This window comes from Lycium barbarum, chromosome 3 (assembly GCF_019175385.1).
Source record: "Lycium barbarum isolate Lr01 chromosome 3, ASM1917538v2, whole genome shotgun sequence".
Taxonomy (NCBI): domain Eukaryota; kingdom Viridiplantae; phylum Streptophyta; class Magnoliopsida; order Solanales; family Solanaceae; genus Lycium; species Lycium barbarum.
Genome location: NC_083339.1, coordinates 134,880,221 through 134,906,977, shown reverse-complemented (window position 1 = coordinate 134,906,977; position 26,757 = coordinate 134,880,221). Strand labels below are relative to the sequence as shown.

The following is a 26,757-nucleotide window of genomic DNA, read 5'->3' as shown; positions in this document are numbered from 1 at the left end:
GGGCAATTTGCACGATTGTCCTTCGTTGGGGGTGGTCTTTAATTTTTTCCCCTCAAATTGCTGGACTTTAATTTTTGTCCTTCGTCTAAAAAATCCCGAAGTTCTGGGTTCGAACACTGGCTTAGTCATAAAAATAAAAAAATTGCAAGGCAAGGCTTTGCTAAAAGCCTGCCTTATGCGGCAGATTTTGTCTTAAGGCATAATTAAAAGTCTGCCGGATACGGCAGACTTTGCCTTATAAGACAGACTTTTAGTTATGCCTTAAGGTAAAGTCTGCAGCATACGACAGACGTTTTGCAAAACCTTGCCTTACAAAATTGTTATTTTTTTGACTTGAGCGAAGGTTCAAACTCGGAACCTTGAGATATTTTCGGCCACCTTTTAAAGCGAAGGGTAATCCGCGCAAAAAAATGTTCTTTTTCTGGACCTTTTGTTTGAGCTGGAGATTTGGACTTTAAGGCATTTGATGTAATCGATTGACCCAACTTACATTAGTCCTCCTGTTATTTACACAAAATATAATCTGTTTTATAAGGTTTTAAATGGTAACACTGCTAATCGGTGATAGAGAATTATTCGTGAATCACTACTGCAAAGAAACTGAAGACCAATTGACTTACCCAAATGACAATTTTTTGTAAGGGTTGGCCACTTTTTGGCTCATTTTCTAATGTTCAATCACGTATTGAAATTTAACTTAAAATTCTCCATCTTAGTTATAAAGATCTTTTTTTGTTGCGCTTCTTCATGATTTGAACTATACAATTCAAATTCTAGAATTTTTTCATGAAGTTTGAAATGTGGTGATTTAAAACTCCAGGTATACAATTAATGTTTTGTTTATCTTACTCATATACAATACTATTACGGTAAAAAAAAATGATACAAATAGAAGAATTATAATACTGAAAAAATCCTGGCGTTTCGTCAACGTTTTGTGACCAAAATAATGACGATCAAGTTAAGATGAGTCTTGCCTAATATCAAATAAGAAATTCTGGTGACTGACCAAGATTTTCTTCTCGATTCTGGTGAAGAAGTTATTTTTTTAGCGAGGTCAAACTTAAACAATAACACTGAAAAATCCCAATTGTGCAAAGATCACCCTGAAGTGAAGAGATCAAGGTTGACTCGGGACCTTCTCTAGGCACATTGTGGTGATATACCTTTGAGTTTCTGGACTTTTTGCCTGAGTGGAGCTTTGGACTATGGGTATTACTTATTAGGGGAAAGGATATAAATGGCCATCCGGCCTAAAATAATCAAATCCATTTTGTAGCCGGCCAGCCCATTTACTACCCCCCCCCCCCCCCCCAACCAACACAAAAAAAACCTTTTGTGGCGACATAGTCGCCACTACAAGTCGTCACTAAAAGTTCGTTGAAAAGGACTATTTGTGGCAAAGATCAACTATGCATAGAAAATGTAGTAAAAATGTATCATACGTATAAAAAAAGTATCATTGTTGTATAGAATTTGTATCCCTACCGTATATCTATAGAAAATGTATCATAGGTTTGTATATTGTTGTGTATAATAAATGTATCATCAACGTATACTCACTAATCATACATATAATGTACATTAGTTATACATTGATTATTACACTAATGATTCACATATTACACATAAGTATAGAAAATGTATCATTGTTGTACAATTTATGTATAAATTGTATCATTGTTGTATAGAAAGTGTATCATACGTCTAGACAGTGTAGCATACATATACACTATATAAACTGTATCATTCTTGTATAGAAAGTGTAAATATAATCCCAGCATATGTATATAAACTGTATCATTCTTGTATAAAAAGTGTATATATAATTCCAGCATATGTATATAAATTGTATCATTCGTGTGTAGAAAGTGTATATAAACTGTAAAATTCTTGTATAGAAAGAGTATATATAATTTCAGCATATGTATATCAACTGTATCATTCTTGCGTAGAAAGTGTATATAAACTGTATCATTGTTGTATAGAAAGTGTATATATAATTCCAGCATATGTATATAAATTGTATCATTCTTGTATAGAAAGTGTATATATATATTTCCAGCAATTGTATATAAACTGTATCATTCTTGTGTAGAAAGTGTATATAAACTGTATCATTCTTGTATAGAAAGTGTATTACAATTCCAGCATATGTATATAAACTGTATCATTCTTGTATAGAAAGTGTATATATATTTCCAGCAAATGTATATAAACTGTATTATTCTTGTGTAGAAAGTGTATCATACGCATGAAAAATATATCATGCATATACATATAGAAACCGTATCATTGTTGTATAGAATTTGTATCACTACTGTATATGTATAGAAAATGTATCATACGTATAGAAACTGTATCATTATTGTATAATATGTGTATAATAAATGTATAATTAACGTATAATATATGTATAATTAACGTATAATTTATGTTTAATAAATGTATACTTACTAATTTTTGTTAGTTTGTAAAGTTTTCGATGATGGTTCCTTTAGTTTATTTATTTAGTTCTTCTTTTTTGATCCCTAGTAGAAGATAGATAAATAAACGGAAGTTTGCAGTGAACCTTTAGTGGTGACTTTCACAAAAAGTTTGATTTTTTTGTTTGCAACAAACTTTTATGGCTAAAGTCTTCACAAAAAGTCTGATCGTTTTTTTTTTTTTGGGTCAGCGCATGGCATTAGTTTGACCGAATGGCCCACTCGGGACATTTGTTCAAAATGGGGCCTTTTTGGGTTTTTTATTTTCGTAATGGTCACACCATGTACTTTTTCCTACTTATTAGGCTGTAATGGATGGGCCCAACTTCTATATTCCTTTTACTTTTATTGTTCACACACAAAGCATCTGTTTATAACTTTATAACGATATCACTGTTAATCGGTGTTTCGTGAATCATACTGCAAAGAAACTGAAGGCCAATTGACTTACTAATTAAGATGACAAACTCTTAGAGACTACAGTAAAAAGAATAATATGCAAAAGAAGTAAGAAGGTGCTTAGAGTCTTCAAATGAAGCCGTGAAGAGATTTGTGTCTCTCTATCTAAATGATTGATAATTCGTGGCAACTACGCTTTATGTAGGATAATGTGGTTTAATTTTTCATACTTTCTCAACAATTTAATAGAACTCGTTATCTTTCACTCTAGTGTGACAAATATTTAAACCTCCCCTCGAAATTTATATTTGATTACATTGACTTTCTGAACCATCAGTGATCAGTCTGCATTATGTCCGTGTAGTATGTACGAGTACTATTTACATAAATTGAGAGACCTCGAAATGAAGAGCCATTTTTTTTGGGGTGGGGGTGGGGGGGGGGGGGGGGGGGTTGGTGAGGGGGTGAAGTAAGAACTACAGGGTTGTCAATAAGAATTTGTTACATTAGTGGTGAACCCCCTGTAATATCCTTTTGATCCCTTTTCTATTTTATGTTGCTCGCCCTCTATGGATTTAACATCTGGCTTTTGTAAATAGAGTTCGGTTTGAGTGTTCATCGATCGGGTGAATCTATATGCTTTGGGGTGGTGAGACGAGATGTAACACAGTCTGGTCAAAACATCTGTTTTGGAGCTTTCAGGCCGGAACATCTGGCATAATAATTTAGAAAAGGCAGAATTATTCAAATTTTAATTTATTGCGTTCGACAATGCATATTAATTAACGTGTCAATTAATCGGCCTTAAATAGTTTTTCTTTTTCAATCACTAAATTATCTCTTCTGGCGTGATGGATCTCTGACAAATTGGATATTTGTTTCAATTCAAGTACTTTTATACTATATTAGAAGAGTGGGTTGGATCTCGGCACCTTTCGATTCACGGAATGTGATCTGGGACACGATGGGAGTTTGCGTGTCTCGGTAGGAAAGAGATCACCGGAGTATAGCACCACTCTTCTAATATAGTTTAAAAAAAAAAGGTGGAGCTCACTCTTTTATAATAGTAGAAATAAAATAAAAAATTAAGGTGGGTACACGTGAAGAAGTAGGAGGTTATTGCAAAAAAAATAGGACATTTAAATAATGGTAATAAATTCAAAAAAGGGTAAAGGTACGCTTAGAGAAAATTTAAAGAAGAGAAATTCATGAAAAAAGAAATAACGGTTTAAATTGAACACAAAAACCGCTAAAAAAGTCATAAAATCAAAAAATTTCAAACTTACACCTTTGGGTATAAGTTTAGACACATACGTCTCACACAAATAATGAGGAATAACATCAAGAAGACGAAATATAAACGGTCAAGAAACGTATACACATATTTTCTTAAAATGATGAAGTTGGTCTATACTTAAAAATTTAAGACTACAACAGATGCTAACACATGAAAATGTTTTTCAGTGTTGTTGAGTAGAAAGAGATGATGACATGAAACTCGATAGGAGAAGGTGTATTTCAAATCTTTCAATTGGAGAACCAAACCAGGAAAGTCATATATGGGAAAAGCGAACTAAGTGAAATAATTTATTGATATTTTTAATTAATTGAAGCATAATACTTTCTATAATAAAAATTCCACAATTATATTACTAAAAGGTACTCTCTCTATCCTAATTTATGTGACATAGTTTGACTAGGCACGAAGTTTAAAAAAGAAAGGAAAGATCTTTGAAACTTGTGATCTAAAATAAGTCATAGATATTTGTATAAATTTAAATCATTTCATTAAAGATAAAAGGGAAAGTTTCAAATTAAATTACTCAACATAAAACTATATCATTCTTTTCTTTTTAAGACGACTAAAAAAAAAATATACTACTATTTTTTTGTGTTGGGCCTGTGCTAGCTTTCATCATCGAGTTATCATAAGAAAGAATAGAAAATTGGGCAGGGAGTTGAAGACACACTCACATCGTTTTCTTATAAAAGACAAATTATTATACTTTTCAACTGTCTAGCCACTTACATAGAACGGCAAGATTATATAATGATTCTGTTGAAAGAACTTATTAGTCTAGTCTAGATATTTAATAAGTCTAAATCAATTCAAGCATCTCTAGGACTGATATAGCACGCACTGAGAGAAGTACGAAATTATAATTTTCAATCAAAGTTGGATATTATATCTAAAAATGAATAAGAACTAAACCAATTTCAGACATTAATTTATACGCGGAGTTGGTGCCATTAAACAAAATACTAAATAGTACTCCATACAAATTTAAAATCTAACTGTCTAAACCCATCAATATATTATCAAACAAATTTAACCGTATGCGAAATTTCAGTCTCTGGGCAATTCATTTTTCATGTACTGTTCCATCGGTTCGAATTACGTTTTCAATCCTTATTCTTGTTTTTTTCTGGTCCAGTCAATTCTTATTTCTTAAAGCGGCGGAACACAAAATGCAAGAAAAAAAATTATTTAAGACTTCAAGAAATTAAAGTATGGAAAAAATACAGAAAAGAACTCATCAAAACACAAAATGCCATACGTTTTGCAAAACTACGGGAGCGCGAAGAACTACAACTTCAGTACAAAAATAATCAAAAGTAGATACAAAAGTATAATTATCTAAATGATAACTTATTCCAATGACATCGAGAGAAACGGCTTGCGAACGATTAGTAATTGGAAGGTGAACTTCAATTGCCTAAAATATATATATTAATCAACTTCCAAACAAAAGGAAAAGGACAAATGTGAAGGATAAGGAAAAGAAAAAAAGAGAAAATATGAAAGAACATGAGTAAAGCCCTAGTTCACTTGGTGAACTCCCCGCCTTCGATAATTGTGGTGGAGGGTTCAAATTTATCAGGCATTCTCTTCTCCTATTCACCTCCCCTTTCCCTTATGTAATTAAAAAATATCAAAACGAGAAAAAGAACAAATGTCAATTGAGGTGCAAGAGTCCATAGGGTTCAAAAATTTAAGTGGAGATCATATAAACAGATTTTGAAAACTTAATCAAACATTCTGTACAACCATTCTTACATGCTAACCTAAGTTGGTTGCTGTTTTTCTCTTTTTTGAATTTGTCTCTCTGTCTTACTATATCTTTTTCATGTCCCCTCTCATGTTTTTTTTCCCTATGCCATTGGAGTTGCAATGACTTTTCAAAAGAGTAGTATAGTAAATTGCATTTCGGTTTCACTGATATTTCTCGGTAGAGTTGGGCCTACGCGGTTTCATGGATATTGAGTCTCCCGATTTGCTATAAATTATGTCGCGCTGTCTCTCGCTTTAGTACTAAATACACTTTCCAAAACTACTCTTCTACTTTAACAATATAGTCACAAGCTTTTTGAAAGAAAAAAAAAACACCTGCAAATGGACCTGGGAGAAAATTCTCCTAGTTATTCAGGACCTCCCTGGTTCTCATTTCATAAGAAGAAAAAACTCCCCAAACTAAAGTCTGTGCTTTATCTGGGCTATTTTGTTATTATCTTCGCTTTTTATCTTGCTTGGTGTTATTTAGTATTTCTGAATATCTGATAGCGTTAATGATTTGCATGTTCCTGATGGGGATTAACAGTATTGATTAAAAACTGAAATTTTCGTTTAATTTTGCTCTCTTCTACTAGTTTTACTCCATTTTGGGCTATTGATGATCAGGTCCGTTATGGTTGTGCTCCAAGTCTTGCGTTTACTCAATAAGTCAATGAGGCGGCTATGCATTGATCCAGCTGTGAGTAGCATCTGCCTTAAATCTATATTTTACACCTGTCTTTATGCCTTCATATGTTAGTACTATAGTAGTTGTTTACTTGCGCCTTGTGCCTAGTTAACGTGATACTCCTTATTAAAATAGGGCTCATGAACCTTTTAGGGTTGCCTTTTTTCATGAGACATTTTTCTTTTTATTTAGCAATCCATTTTAATTTATTTATTTGTAATTCAGAAAAAGCTTCTAAGAAGAAGCTAAAATGACTCAGCAAATATTAGTAGCAAAATATTTGGTGTTATTCAAAAGTCTTAACATCACTTTCTCGCCCGTGCAGGTTATCGGAGAAGTAACTAGCACATCATGTGACTGTTTAGCCCAAAAATATCAGAAAATGACAACCGTAATTTTTTTCAATATATATATATATATATATATATCTTTGACAATATATATACTCCAGCTTACTAGTACTGATATGTTGAGATAAAAACTTGGTTAACTAATATATAGTCTAATAAGGTTTGTCGTATAGTTTCTGAATCGTTACATTTAATTTATTGCCAATGAACATTAATCTATGTATCACCTCGTTAGCTCCAACAATAAGCAATTGAAGATTGGAAGCCAAAAGAGGAGACAGTTAAGTTGATGAGATGGACCGGAGGTAGTAGAATTTGGAGCAAATACCACACGAAGTCAACGTAATTATGTTATTTGTGTCAAAATAATTGTAGTGCAACTTCTTGTTGTGCCAAAATAATTTTGACAAGGAATCGTCTTTTCCGGTCAATCGATCTATTTCTAGGATATATGCTATCGCATCATATCCCTAAAATCCTAGTAGTTTATTTGTACTTACAATTGTGTGCTAATAGCTAAGCGTGACATTTAATTTCTCTTTGCCAGTTTACCCCTTCCAAGAATTTGTTCACTTCATCGTTCATTAGCTTCTGAATATGTTGATCAATTTCTTGTGCTGATAGTCATCTAATTTATTGGTCTTTGATGTTTATGTCTTCTATTCATGCCAAGATGATTGAAAAAAACAGTACCATTACTTTTTATTTTTGGCCCTGATGATTTGATTTTCAGTCTTAGCTTCTGTCATCTAATTAAGTTCTTTGTGAAACTATACAGGCTGCAGGAGTTGAACCGAAAGTTGACGAGATTTCAACCGGCCCAAGGCAACGATAAGCGTCCTTTACTTAATACTTATAATTATTAATCATCATTGTCGTTATCCTTGCTGCTTTTATTTTCATTAACCCTGTTCCTGCTAGTGTTTGATACACAAATTTGTGTTCTATCCTATTCCATTGCTTTTTATATGATAGTGGGACTTGTACATATTGCACAGGAAAGAGCAGGAAAATTCGAACCCTTGTGATCAGTGTGGATCACGGCATTTAAAATTAAAGTTTTCAAACAACATAAATGGTACAATTTATACTGGGCTACCCGTAGGTGGAGATCGGGGCAGCACCTTAAATCTAGACTTAGTTGATTGCCGTACTGAGAATATTGTTAAATCTGAGCCAGAAGCATCAGCAGAGGTGGAAATAGTTGTCCTTGAGAAAGATTGTACAAGTTGTGCTGGTGACAAATCGCTGATTCGAGGAGATCCTCATGTCAGATTGAAAGATGGCACAGTTTCTGTAAGTCATATTTCATTCAAACATACTAACAAACCTATGAGCAAACGTGAGTTGAGACTAGGTGCAAGAGCTGTGTATCCCTACAATATTGGAACTAGAATTAAGGAAGCAGCCACTGAACCATTCTTCGTGATGGATCGTCGTTCCAGTAAGACTTTCTAATTAATCATATATTCTTGTTCCTAAATTAGATCCGAATGCTGCATATATAAATATTGTTTGAATTTTGCAGTGCCTAAGAGCAAGAAGCCTCTACATCTTGATGATCAAGTATGGAAACTGCAGACGATTGGCAAAGGCGGTCCTTATCATGATCGTTTAATGAAGGAAAACATTAAAACTGTCAGGGACTTGTTAATTCAATATTTTCTGAACCGTGATAACCTACTAAAAGTAAGACTTTTCGCCCCTCTTAATAGAAATCGCTTCAACAGCATATATAGTTGAGGATATAGAAACTTTTATTGCTTAATTAAAATTTTACTTTTAACCTCTTTCGGATGAAGGTTCATCCGAATTTGCCTGATACTGTGTCGCCGATTCCTGTCCATCATATCTAATATGGATGGTAAAAATAGTTGGACCAGTAGTTGCAGAGAAACAAAATTAATTAGTAAGGGTAGGTAGCCATAGATATTTCCCCCGCTTCCCGTCTATTGGCAAGCGGTTCAAGCTGTAGCTTGTACTGAGCAGGATAGGATATGAATTCATGATATCACCTGCCGGCCGGTAATTTATTATTTTTTTGGTCGTCATAGCTGGTTACATGTTTTAACTAGTTAAAGAGTTATGAATTGAAACTTCTAGCTAGCTGTTTTAATTTGATATTTTGTCTTCACTATGATGTTAATTTGTTTTACTAAGGCCAATCTAGTGCACTTTCTCTTTTTGTTCATGTTGCATAATGAACTACTGAAACATTTGCATATTGCATATGTAAAGATCATCGGCAGGCATATGTGCGTTAAGAAATTGGATGCAGCAGTTAATCAGGCAAAGAGTAAACTTGACTTGAAAAGATACGTGTATCCTTCTGCCCATTCCCAGGAAAGTCTACCAGTGGTATTTAGTGATGTGGGAGAATTGCTCGGAATATACCAAGAGGGGCAGTTCGTGTCGGTCGAAAAGCTGACTGGACCTCATAAGGTTCTAATTTTACCTTTTTTCACTTCCTTTTTAACATTTTTCTTCAACAAGCAAGCAGTATACTAATATTTTGTCACTGGCAAGGATGGAAGAGTCATTCTTAACTACAGGTCTCGGATTTTAAGTCTCGAGAAAAAGATTCTGGCTGGGAGCGTTTTCCTCTTTAGTAGGCTTTACGTGGCCTAAATTAAAATTAGTTTGTGGTTCCAGATCGATACCGAATATATAGTTACCAAAAAGAATTAGGTACAGTAATATTTTGTCATGAGGATTAATGACTGACTTGCTTTTATTCCCTTTCTACTTCATGTGATGACAGGCTTATGCTATGGAATTGGTAAAAACGGCCTTTCAAGATGGCCAGAATTTCAAGGTTTTGGATGATGATACTATTAAACTGCTTTGTTCTTCCTATTCATCAAATGCCGTTTGTCCAATGGAAGTGGTTGCTCTTGATGGCTCTAATGGATTCTCATTTGAGGCTTATTATCCAGTTGACACACAGCAGGAATCTAATGCTAATAATTGTATGCCGGGCACAAGTACAATCAATAATTATGACTCTACAAGCCAAATGAATAGCTTAGAAACTCTTACTGGTGAAGTACCAGATCCTCTTCTGTATGACGATTCCATCTCCTATTCTCTCCCTGAAAGCTTCTGGGATTTTTATAATATTTTTTAATCTATTGGTTAATATCTTCTATTTTATTGTACTAGAGTAATATAGAACTGAAATTTACAAGGAGACTTCAAGAGTTTCATATTTAAAGTGTGACTGCAAAATTAGCACTTGTTATTTTTTAAGTATTTTTTTTTAATCTTTTCTTAATATTCTCTATATGAGAGCGCTGTAACAGTTTTCACAACTAATAACATTTTGTTATAATATTTAAAAAGAATATCAATATCTGCCTCAAGCCTTCTCTATTTCTTTGGATAAAGTCTTGATATTTTGCTAAATATGAACTTAGCCGCCAGTGTTGAACCATTATATGTAGTCACAGGAATTTGGAACAATATACTTATATGGTCATGTAAACATCAGTTACTGTTGAGGTGAGACAGACATGCTCTTATTTTAGCATTTAGAGCCCATTTTTCTCTTATCCTTGATATATTGGTTATTAAGTAGTAGTAAGTAGTTGTTTCATGTAACGTCAATCCAATTTATTTTGCCTTATTGAATCATGTTATCTTTTATCTCAACTCACGTTTTCTTATAGGGTTTTTAGTATGTTTGAATGAACTATGACTTGCTGAATCTGTAGGGTTATATTTGACCCAACTTATAACGAAGGGTAAAAATAGCTAATTTTTTAAAGTAAAGGATTATTTTTTACCCTTTTCGCCTTCTTAAATATCAATTGTTTAACTACTTAAGAGTTGATTCGCAGTGATTGAAAGTATATTTTCCACAGATTTTAAATCAGCCGACTTAGTTTAGTGATAATTAGAGTGATTTTTAAATGATATGTCCAATTTATAAATAACTACTAGTTGTTCTCTGCCCTTCCATAGCAAAAAGAAGAAGATGCTCGGGCATTACATAGCCAATTAATTGCAACGAAAATACATTTGCTTGTAGCTCAAGCTTACCATCACTTTCACACACAGCTATCGTTCCTTAAGTGTTTTTTTCTCTTTTTAGTCTTTTGTTTTCTTTTTCACAGTCAGCCACGTTTAGGATAATGATTTGACCATTGGTCCTCTTTTTCTTTCTTTTTTCTCAAAATAGACATACGCATAATGAGCCTCAACTTTTTAGGCATGCTTAATTTTCTTAAAATTAGCTTTTGATCTTAATAAGTGTCCCACAGATATTTAATTAAATTTGTTGATGTAAATTTGGTTATTATCTATAATAATTTGGATAATAATGAGATTTGAGTTATTAATTCAATAAATACACCGATGACTTAGATACGATTAACCAAACAATTCTATATTGTGGGTGTTATTAATTATAAAAAGTCTTCTTCTTTTGTCTTGTCTGTTGTTTTAATAATAATAACAAATAAATAAAAGGTTTGATATAAGATTCATGATTCTCTGACAATGATAATAAAAGCTTGAATTCTATTTAGCCATTTTTTGCCATTTCTGTGGTTTATTTTCAAAGATTGATTATTTTGATATGAATTAATTCTTTTGAGGAGGTGAGATCTTTTGGCTCTAATTTGAATATAAGAAAATGATTTTTTCAGATCTTTTATGTGTAAAAAATAAAAATCTGCTATAAAAAAGCCATAAAACTAAACAAAATTTATGAAGGGTCGAATAACTATTTTCCCTAGTTTTTTCCAGTTCTCTTATCGTCTTAATTAGGTCCATGACATTGTTTTATAGTATTACACTCTTCTTTTATAGATCTTTTTATAATTTTTTTATTAATAGCCAAATTGCTCTTACTTTAAACAGGGAGGGAAACATGATAAGTATATACTCTGCAAAAGACTATATAACCTCTTCTCTATTTCTGGATAGTACAAAACTTTGTATCAAGATAAAGTACCAATTCCAATTATTGAACGTTCTTATTGTTTGACTAATAAACGTAACAAGAGAAAGAAAAGTACTGAACCAAATCCAACCTTAATTAAGCGCCCTTATAAGAGAATTCCCTAAAATGTTTCACCATCTTTAGCCAGTTTCCTTTTTAGATGATTGATGACTAAAAGAACTAAATGTATAGAATACAGTCATTATTGAAACCTCATTTTCAAACATGTTCGAATTCATTAACGAAGTAAAAATAGAGTACTAGTCATTTACTTTGCCTTTTTGAATCCCATCAAGGAGGCAGTGTAAAGATGCCACGTCTAGGCCAACTTGATCTTATATTAAATGAGACGAAGTTTCATATTGCCGACTTTAATATACGACCCATAATTGCATAATGACGACATTTATCCGGAAAGAATTACTTTACTCCCACTGTTCCAATCATTTTGACATTTTTACACTTCTCGAGAATCAAACGAATTATTTTTTGATCTTATTTTTTTACATATTTTTTAAATATTTTAAATTATTAATAATGATTGACTTATAATATTTTTTGCATAATTTTTAAATATATAAATTTTATTTTAAAAAATTTAAAAATTTTATATTTAAATATATAGTTAAATTAAAATATTTAATTCTTAAAAAGTGAAAAATATTAAATAAATGGTACGAGATAGAGTTCATCTTAATATAAAAACAAAAAGGGAGACCAGATGTTAACGTCAATCAAATACGACGTAAAAGTTACGGTCCTGCATTATTTACGCTCTGATTACTTTTACCGATGTTTATTCATTCTTTAACCTTTTGCTCGTGCTATTCATGAGCACACCTCACTTCATGATTAGATTTTAAAATGTCATCCAACTATGACCTGTTTAACATAATCGCCAGTTAGATGGACTCCAGAATTTATTTTGATTTTTTATTTAAATTCTTTAATTGAAACGTTGATCATCTGAATCTTTAAATATAAAATAAATTGTGTTATTTGAATTTCTCGTGCTAGGTGGGCACACGCGTGCAGCTCACTTGCTGTGACAGAGTGTGAGAGACCATTTTTTTTTACATTTTTAATCATTAAAAATTAATTTAAACAAAAATTCTATTTTAAAATTTATTTAAATAATTAAAAACCCAACCCATCCTCTCTGATAGTCCACTTCGCTGTCACCGATGCTCCACTTCAAAACTATTTAAACAAATCTCCGATCAAAAACGACACCATTTTTTTAATTATTTAAATAGATTTTGAAGAGGCGGCAGTGGTGATGGGGGCGGCGGAGGCAGCAACGGCAGTGGCGGAGGTGAAGTGGGCTATCGAAGAGGATGGGTTGGGTTTTTTTAGATTTTTTTTTAAAATTATTTAAATAGATTTTAAAATTAATTTTTTTTATTGACATGGCTTATTTTTATTGGTCTGTTTTTCCATGTCACAGCAAGTGAGCTGCACGCGTGTGCCCAGCTGGCACGAGGGGTTCAAATGACACAGTTTATCTTATATTTAGGGGTTCAAATGGTCAATGTTTCAGTTGGAGGTCTAAATGAAAAATCAGAATAAATTCAGGGGTCCATCTATGACTTTGGCCTAAGATAACTACACCAAATTATGTGTATTTACGTACTTTGATGGATGGTTTTATAAACACTATAGGTGGCAAACGAGCGGATTAAATGAGTCAAGCTAATAAGCGAGTCATAACTTAACTCATCTAAAATTTAATTGGGTGAAAATATATTTACTCCATCTCAAATTATTTGTCGTGATTACTAAAAATAATTGACTCAAATTATTTATTGTTTTAGAAGTTTAAGACACAATTATTATTTTTTTTAATCAATTTTGCCCTTAATAGAATTTTGTCATTAATGGAGCTGACACCTAAATAAGATAAACATTTATGGAGAGAGATTATAACTTAAATATAAAATAGGAGTAAAGTTAGTCAAAAACTTCTCATAATTAATATTCCTTAGAAGGGATGTAAAATTAAAAAGATAACAGATAATTTGAGACGGAAGAAGTTTTATAAAACACTAGATCATAACGCAATCCGCCGATATAACTCAAAGTATGACCAAATCATAAAAAGAAGCACCCTTTTATATTCTTCTCATAACCCAAGCACCAAGTTCTAAAAGTTTTTTTTTTTTTTTTTTGCAAGTAGAACTTTTAATATATTTCTTACTTCAATCCTTTACCTTTCTCGGTCACAAAAGTATCTGGAAAATATTTTTCAACAATGGCTACTGTTTTTGGCTTTCAAATAACATTAAACTTGTGTTTTGCTTTTTAATCATATCTCCCAATAATGAAGCTTTGAAGACCCAAAAAAGAGGATTCTCCGTGATAATTCATTATGGGCAAACGACTTATCCAATTCCTTTTTGTCCCACTTTCATAGTACTTCTAATATTGAGGAATAACAATTCCAACCTATTTTAGTTTTTCTTCTTTTATTCCTTAACGATGGCTTTTCCTCACCATCTTATTTTAATTGAAGGTGATTGATTTCGTTTTAAATTCTCTCAAAATTAGCCCTCCAAGAAATGAGATCACCACGTGAAATCATGTTGAATGACAACATTGTTGATGTCATCTTGCACTATGAAAAACTTTTTAAAGTGTAGCCGCAAAGCAAGACCATTTAGAACCCTATAGCCATAAGAGAAACAATAAGTAATTCATTATTTTTCTCCTTTCTAGCTGGACTTCGTCACATGGATTTTTCACCTTATTACATTGCTGTTAACACTCCATCCGTCCCTTTGTCCTTATTAGTTCTTTCTTTTCCTTATTCGTCTGAAAGTATCGTTACTTATGATATTTTTAATATTACGAATAATTTGACGAGAAAAAAAATACTCTTCTCGATACATTTAATTTTATCCGCTATCCTATTTTTCTGCAACCCAAGAAGTAGCAATATGGTTCCACGATATCCTTCAATGTTACAACTCATAGGTCAACAAGAATTCCACAAACCCGTTTTAAATTACAAAGCCAATACCCATAATACTACAAATTAAGTCACATCAGTATTTATTGCTTTGATATTTCGTGTTTTACTTTAATGAATAATATTGCATGTTAACAGTTTGGTTAAAATCGATCCAAATCGAAAATCGAACCAAATTGATTAAATAACCCGATATTTACTTGGGTTGGATTTGATTTGGTTTTAAATTTTAAAAAATTGATAATATTTGATTTGATTTTAGTTTTACTATAAGCAAATCAAAGGAAAAACCGAATCAAACCGATAATTTTTTTTATAATTATATATATACAATATATTAATTTTTATAAAATACTTTTAAATAATGTGTATGCTTTTTAAGCAAAATTTCATTTATCTCTAATAGGTTAATGAACTTGATATCTTGAGCCCATTTCTAAAAAGAAATCCGTGAATTCAAACTCATTTATTCAAAAAAAATAACTATGAGATTTATCTAGATTTGTTTTTTATATTTCTTATAAACTTTATGTTGAAATATTTATGTGATATCTCAAAAAGACATTCTTATCTAAATTCATTCCTTTAATACTAATTAAACGAGTCTTATTATTCAGGTTGACTAGACTCTTAATTAGCCATTATGTGCTTTAATGTTACAACTCATTGCCAATTATCTTCATTCTACCTAACTTATGTTTGCAGTATTGTTCCAACAGACAATTGATTCCTAAACTTCATTATGGGCAAAACGTATGACTCTTGACTAGCCTTGATTGGATCCATTATTACATTGCTCTTTATTGATATCAAATCAATCCTTTCTTTGGACCGTTGTTGCTGCTATGATATTCCATTCTAGCAATTTATTCTTTGATCTCTTATAAATACGTGCAGCTCTTTTACCTTTAGGAGATAGAGATCAATACAAAATCCTCCTACCATATTATAGTGTGCTGGGTTTTTCTTTTTTAATCTTTGTTAAATTGTGACTCTTAGTTTTATACTAAAAAAATTTGTTGAATCCTAAGAAATACATCCATACCTGGTGAAATATTCTTAAGGATAGTGTCTTAATTGATACGCGTCAAGCTACGTAGAATTCTCTACAAATGTTCGTGATCAAGTATTTTCCATAAGATTTCCAACACTTTATTCACTTAATTAAAACTTATAAATCGTAAGACATTTTCTCCATAATCCAAGATAATTGTAGCTTTCCTAATAAAAGAGTAATGACGAATAATAAGTTGGAAAAATATAAAATTCTCTCCTAATTGCAGGAAGAAAACATGAAAGAGGGAAATACACCGTTAGTTTTCTTAAAAATCGAAAAACTAAATCAAATCGACTACAACCAAACCGATGGATATGTATTATATTTTTTGATTTGATTTTAATAATTTTAAAAACCGACTAGATTGGTTTGGTTTTGGTTTTGGTTTTAACCCAAAACCGACTCAAAATGACCCATAACACCCCTAATTATGCATATTTTAGCATGCAAACAACAGATGCCATCAAGATTTTCAATCATTGTATTGTTGCAGAGTCATTGTTCTCTCTTTTTTTGTGGTGAATTTTGAGAAATTCGAATGGGAAGTGGACACGAGTGACTTGACATACTTAACCCTTAGAAGAAATTGGCGTGTTTTACTTAGTTTTGCGTAATTTGTCATCGTTGATCATACATTGGGAACAATTATTAAGTTATCAAATCAAGAATCAAGAATTACAGACAGTTCTTGATAATTTAAATATCACAAAAAGTGTAAATCTTCTTCAGATTCTTTAAAACAAACTTAAGAACTATAGTAGATTGTGAAAATTTTACTTTACAAAATCGTTGTTTTCGGTCTGTTGGGCCTCGTAGTCGTGGATACGAAAAAGGCGAGCTCTTTTCGGAGAAGCTCACCATCTTACGCGTCAGTCTAATTCAGTTTAAAGTGCTTACGAAACAGTATAAGAGAATATTGTTATGTGGCTGGAAGAGTAGAGTATAACGCGCAGTACTGACTTATCGGTATCCGTTAGTACCTGCCCCTTTTCCTTGCTGAGAAAAATAGAATGTCTCACATTGATTGGATTTCATGTAGTAAACTTACGGTTACAGGTATTCAAACAATGCAAAAAGTTGAGATGAATGATAAACGAAAATAAATATGACCCAAGAACTAAAGAATGTTTTAAAAAGCGCCTAAAGAATAATGTTGGAAGAAATTGCTTGAAGATGTTGTTCCAATTGGAAGAAGTGGAACAATTTAACTTTCCGATTATATTCAGCAATGCTACTCCCACCTATAGGTGGACACAGTTTGGGCCAAATAAAATCCAAACCGGAATCCGAACTTTTTAAATATTTAGTTTAGATATTTGGATTATGTATGGATTTAGTACTATGGATTTTTAAATATCCGAAAATTCGAAATTTTTATACCTTTTATCTAGACCTACCTATATCATATGTACTAATAAATCTAGTTTCTAAAGGTCCAATCGATTAGTACCTAAGACCCTACCCATTAAAATATTAAATCCAATATACAATTCTCTACTAAATCAAATATAATATACGGTTTTCTTACTTCTCAAGTCTCAAAAGTCTCACGTCAGTGTAACCAAGGCAATGTTCTTTATTATTTTTCCAGATGACTACGTAGATTTTATTTTGTTCATTTCCACTTTTCCATAATGCTTTTATTTAGTATGGATTTATTATGTTGGACATGACTTGGATTTGTTAATCCTAACTTGAACTGGAAGGCTTTTTTTACTGAGCAATTAAGATTTACTCTGGTGGAACTAACACATGAATTTCATTCCTAAAAGTTTGTCTTAAGTCTCAAAAGTCAAATTCGAAAATCCGAAATATTCAAACCGAATAATCCGAAATCGAACTTAAAATATTCAATCCAATCCGAACTTATTTGGATTGGATTTGGATTGCAATTTCTTCAATCCGAAAACCGAATATCCAAACCGAAAATTTCATATCCAATCCGATGGCCCAAACGCCCACCCCTACTCCCACCCCAGCTTCTAAACCTGTCTTAGCATGTGTGTGTACACGTGTTCATAAAAAAATATTACTCCCTCCGTTTCAATTTATTTGTCTTACTTTTCTTTTTTAGTCCGTTTAAAAAAAATGTCTCTTTCCTTTTTTGACAATTTTTTTATTTCAACTTTTCACATGACATGTTTAAAACCACAAGATTAAATGCATTTTGGTACATTATATTTATCTTTAATCTAAGACCACAAGATTCAAGCGTCTTTCTTACTTTCTTAAATCTTTTATCAAGTCAAAACCCAAGAGACAAATTGAAATGCAGGAATAAATATATCATTATGTGACGGTTCATTGGTGCTTGATTTTTTGAGCCCAATGTTAATTACTGAAATTTATGTATTGGGTTGGGCGGGGGGGGGGGGGTGCGGATAGCGTAAAAGCGCCAACAATTGACAATTGTTGGCTTCTTCAAGTACCCAAAGGTTAAAGGAGTGATTGCTTCCTTTGACAGACAAACACATGACTTCAAACTAATATGAAATTAGACCAGTTGACCATACCAAAAAAAGTACAAAAATATCAACCACCACACAATATATCACCACTTAAAATGTCATGGGGATTAACACCGCGTATTTAAAATTTGGCCTTGTCTAGTTATTTAAATCCGGTTGCACCGTTAAACTACTTAAAATACTCCCCAAAATTAATATAATAAGGGGATATATTAATAAAATAAGCAACTTATGACATGACAATTCCACGGCAAGCCTTTTTGCCATTGGAAAGTATGAAAATGTGGATTGGCAATGGCATTCCCTACCATAAGTACGACTTAACGGAGGTTATCTTAGCGTCATTACACGCGTCTTTCTAAGCAACAAATAGGAAAACGAGAGGAACATGCACGACCCATTAAATTTTTTTTCCGCACCCCTCTAAATATAAATGTATAAGAGAACTATTTTTCAGGTGCCCATTATCTCTCATAGATCATAGCATTCATTTTGTTGTTTCTATTCTTAGTGAAAGAGTAATTGATGGCACAACACACAGTTTTCGAAGATGTTAATAATGCTGGAGAAGGAAACAAGAGCTCACATACTGGACCAACAAACTCCGCTCCTCCTTTTACTAGGTAAACCCACTTCAGATCATGCCTCTTTAGTTTTTTTCACATTATAAAAATGCTGGATTAAATTTATGTAAATATCATTAACAAATCCAAAGACACAAATAATGAAATGGTTTGTTGCTTGATTTGGTTAGCTGTGTTGTCGCATGCTTGAACTATAATTTTAAACTCAATTAGTCTTATCCATGATTTGCCGTATAATTATTCGTTGGTGACTTAAACATTATTTTTGTCCCGTGCTGAAAAACGAAGAGGTTATAAGTGGGGCTTCCCGCTATCATGTGTGACAAGTTGGCGCATGTGATGCTTCTGCTTTGATAGTATATTGAATATGACAATCACCGTTGACGTTGACTTAGTCATTTCTGGTCTTTTATTGGTCTCTCTCCCTTTTCTAGGGCCATAAGGGATGTCGTGTCTCTCTGCAAACTCCGGCGGATTCTACTGGCTTTGTTTCCTAATTTTCCGGTGAGTTCAATTTGCCATAAATTCCTACTTTAATTAGTAAGTATATATGTATTTGTATACTATTATTTGCTTAGCTTTGACGTGTTCTTTTTTCCCTTTCACCACTTAAATTTGTTGGTACAAGTTCATTTGTTTCGGATAAATTGATAATCCTCGTTTTGCACTTTAACTTTGTGGTTTTATTGGCTGGATGCAAATAATTATACGCTTGTGTTTTTATAACCTTACGTTTCTGTAAATCCTTGGACTGTTATAAGTTTTTAGTTACAACTACGTAACCTAAATCAGATGTTTTTCATCGAAAGTTGTGGACCACCAATTTTCTCCAGATTTTTTTTTTTTTTTTTTTTGTGAAGGAGGGTGAATTACGGGTGGGGGGTTTACACCAGTTAGGCTTGACTCACTAGAAAAAAATTGATAGTTTTGTGTGGCCAAAAATTAATAACTCTTAGCTCATGAGGCAAATGATTGTGCCGTAGATCTAAGAGTGAAACTATGGCATTTTTGTTGTTGGTGGGCATGCAAACTAAAAAAGGTCTTTTGGCATTCGGTTGGACAAAAAATAATGAATCCATTTTTGGCAGATCTGGAATGAAAGAGTAGGGTAGGAGATAGATCTCTGTGTTTTTGTGAAAAAAAAGGACATCGATCATATGTAAACTTAAAAGAGATATTGTTTTTTAACATTCCAATGTAGAGGTCCCCAAAAGAAAAAGGAAAAAAAAAGACACTAACACAAAAAGGATATTTGGTCACGGACTGAATTGAAAAATAAAAGATAGAAAAAAGGGTCACACACTGAATGCAAAACTGACTACAGAATCTCACTTACCAGGTAAAAACTGAAATAGACTGACACCCTTGTCTATCCCTTTCCAAAAGTTCCGAATTAAAAGGCTGTTTTGTTTCCACAGTTTAAATTATGTGTTGATGACAACGAGGTTAATTAGAAGCACAAAAATTCACTTCTATGAAATTTTTCGTGTGAGCTTGTACTGGATTTTCTTCGGCTAGTTGTCGGACATGTACGTTGCACGTGTATTCTATATTAATTGGTAAACTCATTTTAAAATAGAATACATAATATTAGAATATGTGTGTCATGAGTTACACCAAATTATAGAGTAAAAAATTCAAGAAAAATGTATTTCTTAGAGATACACCTTATATATATATACCTTAGAGATGCACCTTATATATATATTAAGCCATCACCTTAGGTTGTGAGTCTATGGTGTGGGGGTTGACTTGACCCTGCCATGTCTATTATAAGCAAAAAACTTACAAAATAGAGGAGGACATGGACCTTGCCTCTTAGCTGCAAAAGAGGGTTGATAAAACAATCTGAAGGGGAAGGATCAACTGCCAAAACAAAGATCTTCCCCAATAAAAAACTTGTCTCACAAAAAATTACATTTTTCAAACCTTCTTCTAACAGTAGGAAGGTGCCATTTGTCAAGTTGAAATAGACCATTTGCCTTTCTAGGAAGTTGTTGAAGAGAAGGATATAAGGTCCTATTTCCACTTGTTGAGACAAGTGTAGCAAGAAAATCCGCTACTTGATTTACTTCTCTAGAGATGCACTTGTTCACCGATAAAACGCATAACATGCATGACTACTTACTATTGTCTACATGACATCCATAGTTTCCATCATCTATCTGGATGATTGGTATGTACAACTGAAACATCTATCTGATGCTAATATCCTCTAATGTATAAAAGAAAATGCAAAAGCACAAAACTGAAAAAGAGGAGAATATTTTACTTCCCAATTAGACGGAAGAACATTAGCTTTTGTAAATTAAAAATGAACAAAAATGTTTTGTTATGGTTGGAGTAACTACTAAACAAGTATTTTGTAGTAGCTTTAACTCTTTGAACTTCTTGCAAGGCACACCTTTCAGCACTTTGTAGATTTCTCCTTTTAAAAGTGTTACATTTCTTTCACTTTAAAATTAAATCAACATCACATATGTGCATTCAAAATCAAAATATTATTACTCCTCCCATCATACGTTCATAGAATGAAAAAAATAAAATATCAAGCAATTATATCAAATGTTTACCAAAAGTGGCTAATAAGAAATTACGAACAGAATCAAGGAAACAAATTGTGAAAAATCATATATATAAGTCGCATCACAAACAAAGTCTTGTTGTAGTAAACTGTTGGAGATAGAAGGGGCGGACACACATTGGCTTAAGCGGTGTCGGCCGAATTGTTTTAGGAAATATATGCATGTAATTAATGTGAAAAACCAAAATAACTACAAATAAAATAAAACACGGCTTAACATAGAGAGGCTCCAACATATTTTATCTATCACTACAACAACCAAAAAAAAAAAAAAAACATAAGACATTGTAGGCTCAGTTGGTTGGCTACCTGAACGCTCACCCTGTTGGTGACGGTTTGAATCTCCACATTGTAATCTCCTCTCCTCCCCCATTTCCCCTTCCTCTTCTCCCTATGTAATAAAAACAATTTTAAAAAAAATTAAAAAAAAGACATTGTAGGCAAAGAAACCAACAAATATTATGAAATAAAAACGACCACGTGATAAATAAATATTTGATATTTTACACTTTGATTTACAGATCTACTAACGGAATAAAAATAGATTAAAAAAAGACATAGTAATTACAAATTAAAGTAAATGATAGGGAGAAAAGATACAGAAGACTTGCACAGATCTAAGAGACATTAGCTGAGAAGCCATGTAGACTAATGTCATCACCAACTCGACTTCTCTTTCCTAAAGAAATCACAAAAACCTTCTCTTTTGAAACTGAAGAGTTATGTAAATGTTTTTTGGTGAAGATTAATCGTAAATAGGAGAAAGACAATTAATTAAGTTGGAAAATAGGTCTCTCCAGACGTCTTTTTGTGTCCAGATTTTCACGACCCATAGGCATTTAGTAGATGAATATGATCCATCTATTAAATTTTTGGTTAATTGACTTTAGTGCATTAATTATTCGAAAAAAAACTCTTAGAATTCTTTAGAATTTCTATAACAACAAAGAATATGTTGATTAATGTACCGGTTTATGAAGAAGGTTTTATATTATTTTTTTTTTCATTCAAAGGGTTTTGTAGTTATTCTTGAACTTTATAGGGTTATTTTCGTAATCCAATTTTTAAGTTTATTGCTTCTCACTTTTAGTATCATATATGATGAAAGTACCATAATTTCTAGGTCCAGGTAAATTAAAGTTACTGTGTCAATGTTCGCTGTAAACATGCATAAAAGTATATAACAAGCTTTATCAGGAGAATAGTTCAAAGGTTTTAGGAGAGTCTTTATGAGCCCGATTGTAGAGATCTTCATTTGGCTTCACGTTGTTCAACAATTTGCTAGAACGCTAATTTTATTCTCTCAAAATTGAATTTCTAGTCAATAGTTTCACGTCCTGGAATGGAATCCATATGCAAATTGAGCATCAAATGTTTCTGATTAGTTCCATGTTCCATGGGTCAATTTTTAAATAGCAAATATTAGCTTTCAGTGCACCTTTTAAAAAAAAAAAAAAAAAAAAAAAAGAGAGAAAAAAAAAAAAGAAACAACAATTGAAGAGGAGGATAGAAAATTAGAACCTATAAAAATGCATCAATATTGTTGAAGTGCGTGTTTATTGCGTGGACCTGATTTTCCCGCAGGCCAAACAAGTGTAAAGAATTTTTTAACTTTTTTTGTGGCAGATTGATTTGAATATAGGGCCAACGTTTGTTTTTATCTAATGTTGAAGTGTTCTCATCTAAAAACGTTAAGCTATTATAAATAATATATTTTTAATTATTTAATTATAGTATTACTCTATAAATACAAGCTTTCATTAGTTCAGGATATAAAATAGATACCTCTTTAGACCGAACTGATTTTGTAATCTTCTTGTCTTTGAACAAATACCTGTCATATTAAATCCTGACTATTTAATTAACATTTTATATTTCCAGGTGGTGACTGAGTTTCACTTTGACTTGGATATAATTTTGACTGCCCGGAACAGGTGAGAAAACAGAGAGCTGTTAGGAATTTTTTCAGAATCATGGTTATATTGCTTATATTTATGCTCAAGTCATTAGAGATTGGATTTAAGTAAAACACACTGACAATGTAATGAGCTTTTGTATTATCAATTTGATTTAACATGTTATAGTAGACTACTTGCCATATATTCTAAGTTACTAATCAATGCTTATTGAATAGAGTTATTAATAATTATCTTTTTAAATGACTTGATTATGTAAATTGTTTTTACACTGTTAGTGCATAGACTTTAATATCAAAATGATTTTAGAATCCCACTGATGGTGGAGAAAAAAAATTACAAAACACATCATTTGTACGGTAAGTACAAGTAAAACTTTAGGATAAGCATTAATTGGTATAACCTAGTTAAAATGGTAATAAACTTATAAACCCTTAGAACTTGCATTGTAATTTCATGCTATATCGGAGATTAAACTATATTCTACATTTACATTTAAAACAGGAATTCCGAGAAGAAAATCCATCCTTCTAAACGAAAATGTTTACTTTTAAATTTCTCACACGAGATAGCCCCAGTGATATTTACTGGAGAGTGTATCTTTCCCCAAGGAACCAAGTTGGAATTGGTTGATGTTGTTACAGGACAACAAGTGAGACATGGGCCTCTTGCCTCTGCACAAGTTGAAATATTTCTACTCAAGTGTGACGAAAATCGGACAATTCAGGAACTAAACGGTCATATTATGATGCAAAAAAGAGGTGGAAAATTAGGGCACCGCAAAAATCCGTATCTGAGGTTGCAAGAAGGCGTTGTTTCTTTTGGTGAAGCTAGATTCAAACACACTCCAAAGCATATGAAGAAGTTGAAGGTGGTAAAGCTAGGAGCAAGGGTTGTCGATCAACCTGAAGAAATTAAAGTGATGGAGGCCGTGACAGGACCCTTCACTGTCAAGGATAAACGTTTAATGAGTATTTCCATTTAATTCCTACACACATACTTAATTTAATAAACATCATTTCTTTCTAATTTTCACTGAAAAAGAAAAAATGACTCTGTTTGAGTTATGGGTTTCACAGGAAGCAAGTAGAGCTACCCTCCTTCGCTAACTGATGATGTATGGAGACTAGAGAAGATTTACAGAAATGGTGCTTTCTACAGGCGGTTGACTGAAAATGGTATCAAAACTGTGGAGGATTTCCTAATTGGACTCCACAACAACAGTCAGAGGCTACGCCAGGTAAGAAGTTACTAATTCTATCTAAGAATCTTACTTCACGAAATTTATAGGAGTATCATATGTTAAGATAATTAATTAGTCCATAATGGTTTAAGGTATCCCCTAAACACTTGGACCATGCACCTTAACAGTATTAGATGAACTGTTAATATTTTCCCGTTTCAGTAAGAAGCAATACAAATGAGTGTTTACTTTTTATGCCTGTAGATCCTTGGCAAAAGCATGTCTGATAATTATTGGAAAAAGGTTACAACGCATGCTAAGACATGTGATATTGATGGAAGAACATACTTGTATTATCATACGGAAACAGAACAAAAATTTGCAGTGGTGTTTAATATTGCTGGTCATGTGATAAGGTTGGACTCAGGGTGCGGTTTACATCAATTCAACAAACTCTCTGAATCTCAAAAGGTATGTATCTATTGATTGATTATCATGAATCTATCATTAGTTGGCCCATTTCTAGTTCCCTGCTTCAATTTTGGATTGATAAACAGGCGTATGCACGCAAGTTAGTGGAAACTGCATTTGCAAACTGGGAAAGTGTCCTAAAATTTGATAACAATATTTCTATCATGGATCACTTATCATCGTCCATATTATCCCCACCATCCTGTCCCACACTTGATGATTTCCAGCACTCAGAACTTCAAATTACCTCAGTAAGTACTCTTTCACCAAATTGTTTTTTCTTACACTACTACCCTGTGCATAAATGTCAATGTGATGAAAAATGATAGTACTATATACTTGGCGGGTTGATTCTGAAAATCACTCTTGTTTTTCACAAATTAAGAACAATTTCTACCTCTTATGCAATTGTTGACCAGCATGCAGAATCAGATGAGATGTCTCTTGATATCCCCACTCCTGCCCATACAACCACCCCCAACCAGATCACCTCTATGAATGCAGATTCAGAAGATTTTTTGGAGTATATTATGCAGCTTCTCAATTCTGATGAACTTCAGTTTGAGGATTTCTCATACGGAGAGCCTGGACAAGCCAACTACTTTGCTGCTGAAACAAGCGATGCGCAGTTCCATGAATTGCAACATGGTGAGACGATGGATCTTTCCCAAAACCAATTCACAAATTTCATGGTTTCTGAAAATGTTCATTCCGCCATCCATATTGGAGGTAGCACAAATGTCAATCAACGATGCCAAATGAACAATGTCTCGGTAGTTCCAGGGGCCAAAGGCAAGTCGAAGAAGAACTGGGCCAAGGTATCTCTGCGATGGTTCTTATTGAAAAGCTTTGTTAAAAAGGTCCGAATTAGCAAGAAGCGGAAATTGTCCAAATAAGCATATGGTAAACAAGAACCACCGGCTTTATCCCATTTAGCTCCGGTGGAGATCGATCAGCAGTCATTACAGTTTTATACCGTGTGACGTTTTTAGTTCATCGTTGAAATTAGTGTGGGTATATTTTATGAATAACTTGAGTTCATGCTTTAACGTGAACTAGTTGACGAGTTTGAGTTGTTGGAACTTACGAAACATGTAATGATTTTAATTATTAGTATTATGTCTGAAAGAACGAATGTTAATTCGAATTGGAGGAACATGCCATACAATAATATTTGTGTACAACTAAACATGCTTTGCAATTAAGTGGCCCGCTACATTTATTTGTCTCTGTTCTACTGCCAAAGAATAAAGTACAATGGCGCCCATAATTAGTCATCTTTTGAGATCTTCTTGCTTGCAGAACTAAGGATGTGCCAATAATTTACTTTCTTGCTATCTTATAGTCACTGTTTTGAGCGAAATACCTGTTCAAAACAGGTATGATGTCTGTTCGGAAAAGGCAACAGAAATATCCGTTGGGAAAATGAAAATATTCTGTGAATTTCTAAGTTAACTTTTGCGCGGAAAATATTAGAAATGAAAAAATGAATAAAATAAATTTGATCTAAAAATATTATCAATCAATCAGAAATTGAAAACATATTTGTTATATTTCAGATAACGTTGTAACCGTTTTGTTATATTTCAGAACATTGTCTGCCACA

General features: G+C 32.7%; 2 protein-coding genes across 4 annotated transcripts; both read left to right on the top strand.

The window, feature by feature from the left end:
- Positions 1-6,206: 6,206 nt before the first annotated feature.
- Positions 6,207-10,189, top strand: LOC132632742 (calmodulin-binding protein 60 A-like). The gene is made up of 7 exons (XM_060348804.1): positions 6,207-6,362; positions 6,565-6,637; positions 7,754-7,800; positions 7,974-8,419; positions 8,504-8,664; positions 9,214-9,417; positions 9,737-10,189. The coding sequence occupies exons 1-7, from the start codon at positions 6,280-6,282 to the stop codon at positions 10,100-10,102; spliced, it is 1,380 nt and encodes a 459-aa protein (XP_060204787.1). The 5' UTR covers positions 6,207-6,279; the 3' UTR covers positions 10,103-10,189.
- Positions 10,190-18,850: 8,661 nt separating this feature from the next.
- On the top strand, positions 18,851-26,381 carry LOC132632741 (uncharacterized). Of its 3 annotated transcripts, XM_060348801.1 has the most exons (6): positions 19,442-19,501; positions 23,463-23,515; positions 24,577-24,737; positions 24,945-25,151; positions 25,238-25,402; positions 25,571-26,381. In XM_060348801.1, the coding sequence occupies exons 4-6, from the start codon at positions 24,960-24,962 to the stop codon at positions 26,045-26,047; spliced, it is 834 nt and encodes a 277-aa protein (XP_060204784.1). In that variant the 5' UTR covers positions 19,442-19,501; positions 23,463-23,515; positions 24,577-24,737; positions 24,945-24,959; the 3' UTR covers positions 26,048-26,381. The 3 variants fall into 3 exon arrangements, with proteins under 3 accessions (XP_060204786.1, XP_060204785.1, XP_060204784.1); XM_060348803.1 differs by lacking the exons at positions 24,945-25,151; positions 25,238-25,402; positions 25,571-26,381 and adding exons at positions 18,851-19,036; positions 24,002-24,468 and having other exon boundaries at positions 19,432-19,501; positions 24,577-24,733; XM_060348802.1 differs by lacking the exons at positions 24,945-25,151; positions 25,238-25,402; positions 25,571-26,381 and adding an exon at positions 18,852-19,036 and having other exon boundaries at positions 19,432-19,501; positions 24,002-24,733.
- Positions 26,382-26,757: the final 376 nt, after the last annotated feature.

Bases quoted from the DNA above. Each gene is read 5' to 3' on its own strand.
- LOC132632741 (XM_060348801.1), top strand. From the start codon at position 24,960: ATGTCTGATAATTATTGGAAAAAGGTTACAACGCATGCTAAGACATGT. The intron at 25,152-25,237 runs GTATGTATCTAT...ATTGATAAACAG, and splicing joins AACTCTCTGAATCTCAAAAG to GCGTATGCACGCAAGTTAGT. The intron at 25,403-25,570 runs GTAAGTACTCTT...ATTGTTGACCAG, and splicing joins CAGAACTTCAAATTACCTCA to CATGCAGAATCAGATGAGAT.
- LOC132632742 (XM_060348804.1), top strand. From the start codon at position 6,280: ATGGACCTGGGAGAAAATTCTCCTAGTTATTCAGGACCTCCCTGGTTC. The intron at 6,363-6,564 runs GTCTGTGCTTTA...ATTGATGATCAG, and splicing joins AAAAAACTCCCCAAACTAAA to GTCCGTTATGGTTGTGCTCC. The intron at 9,418-9,736 runs GTTCTAATTTTA...ATGTGATGACAG, and splicing joins AGCTGACTGGACCTCATAAG to GCTTATGCTATGGAATTGGT.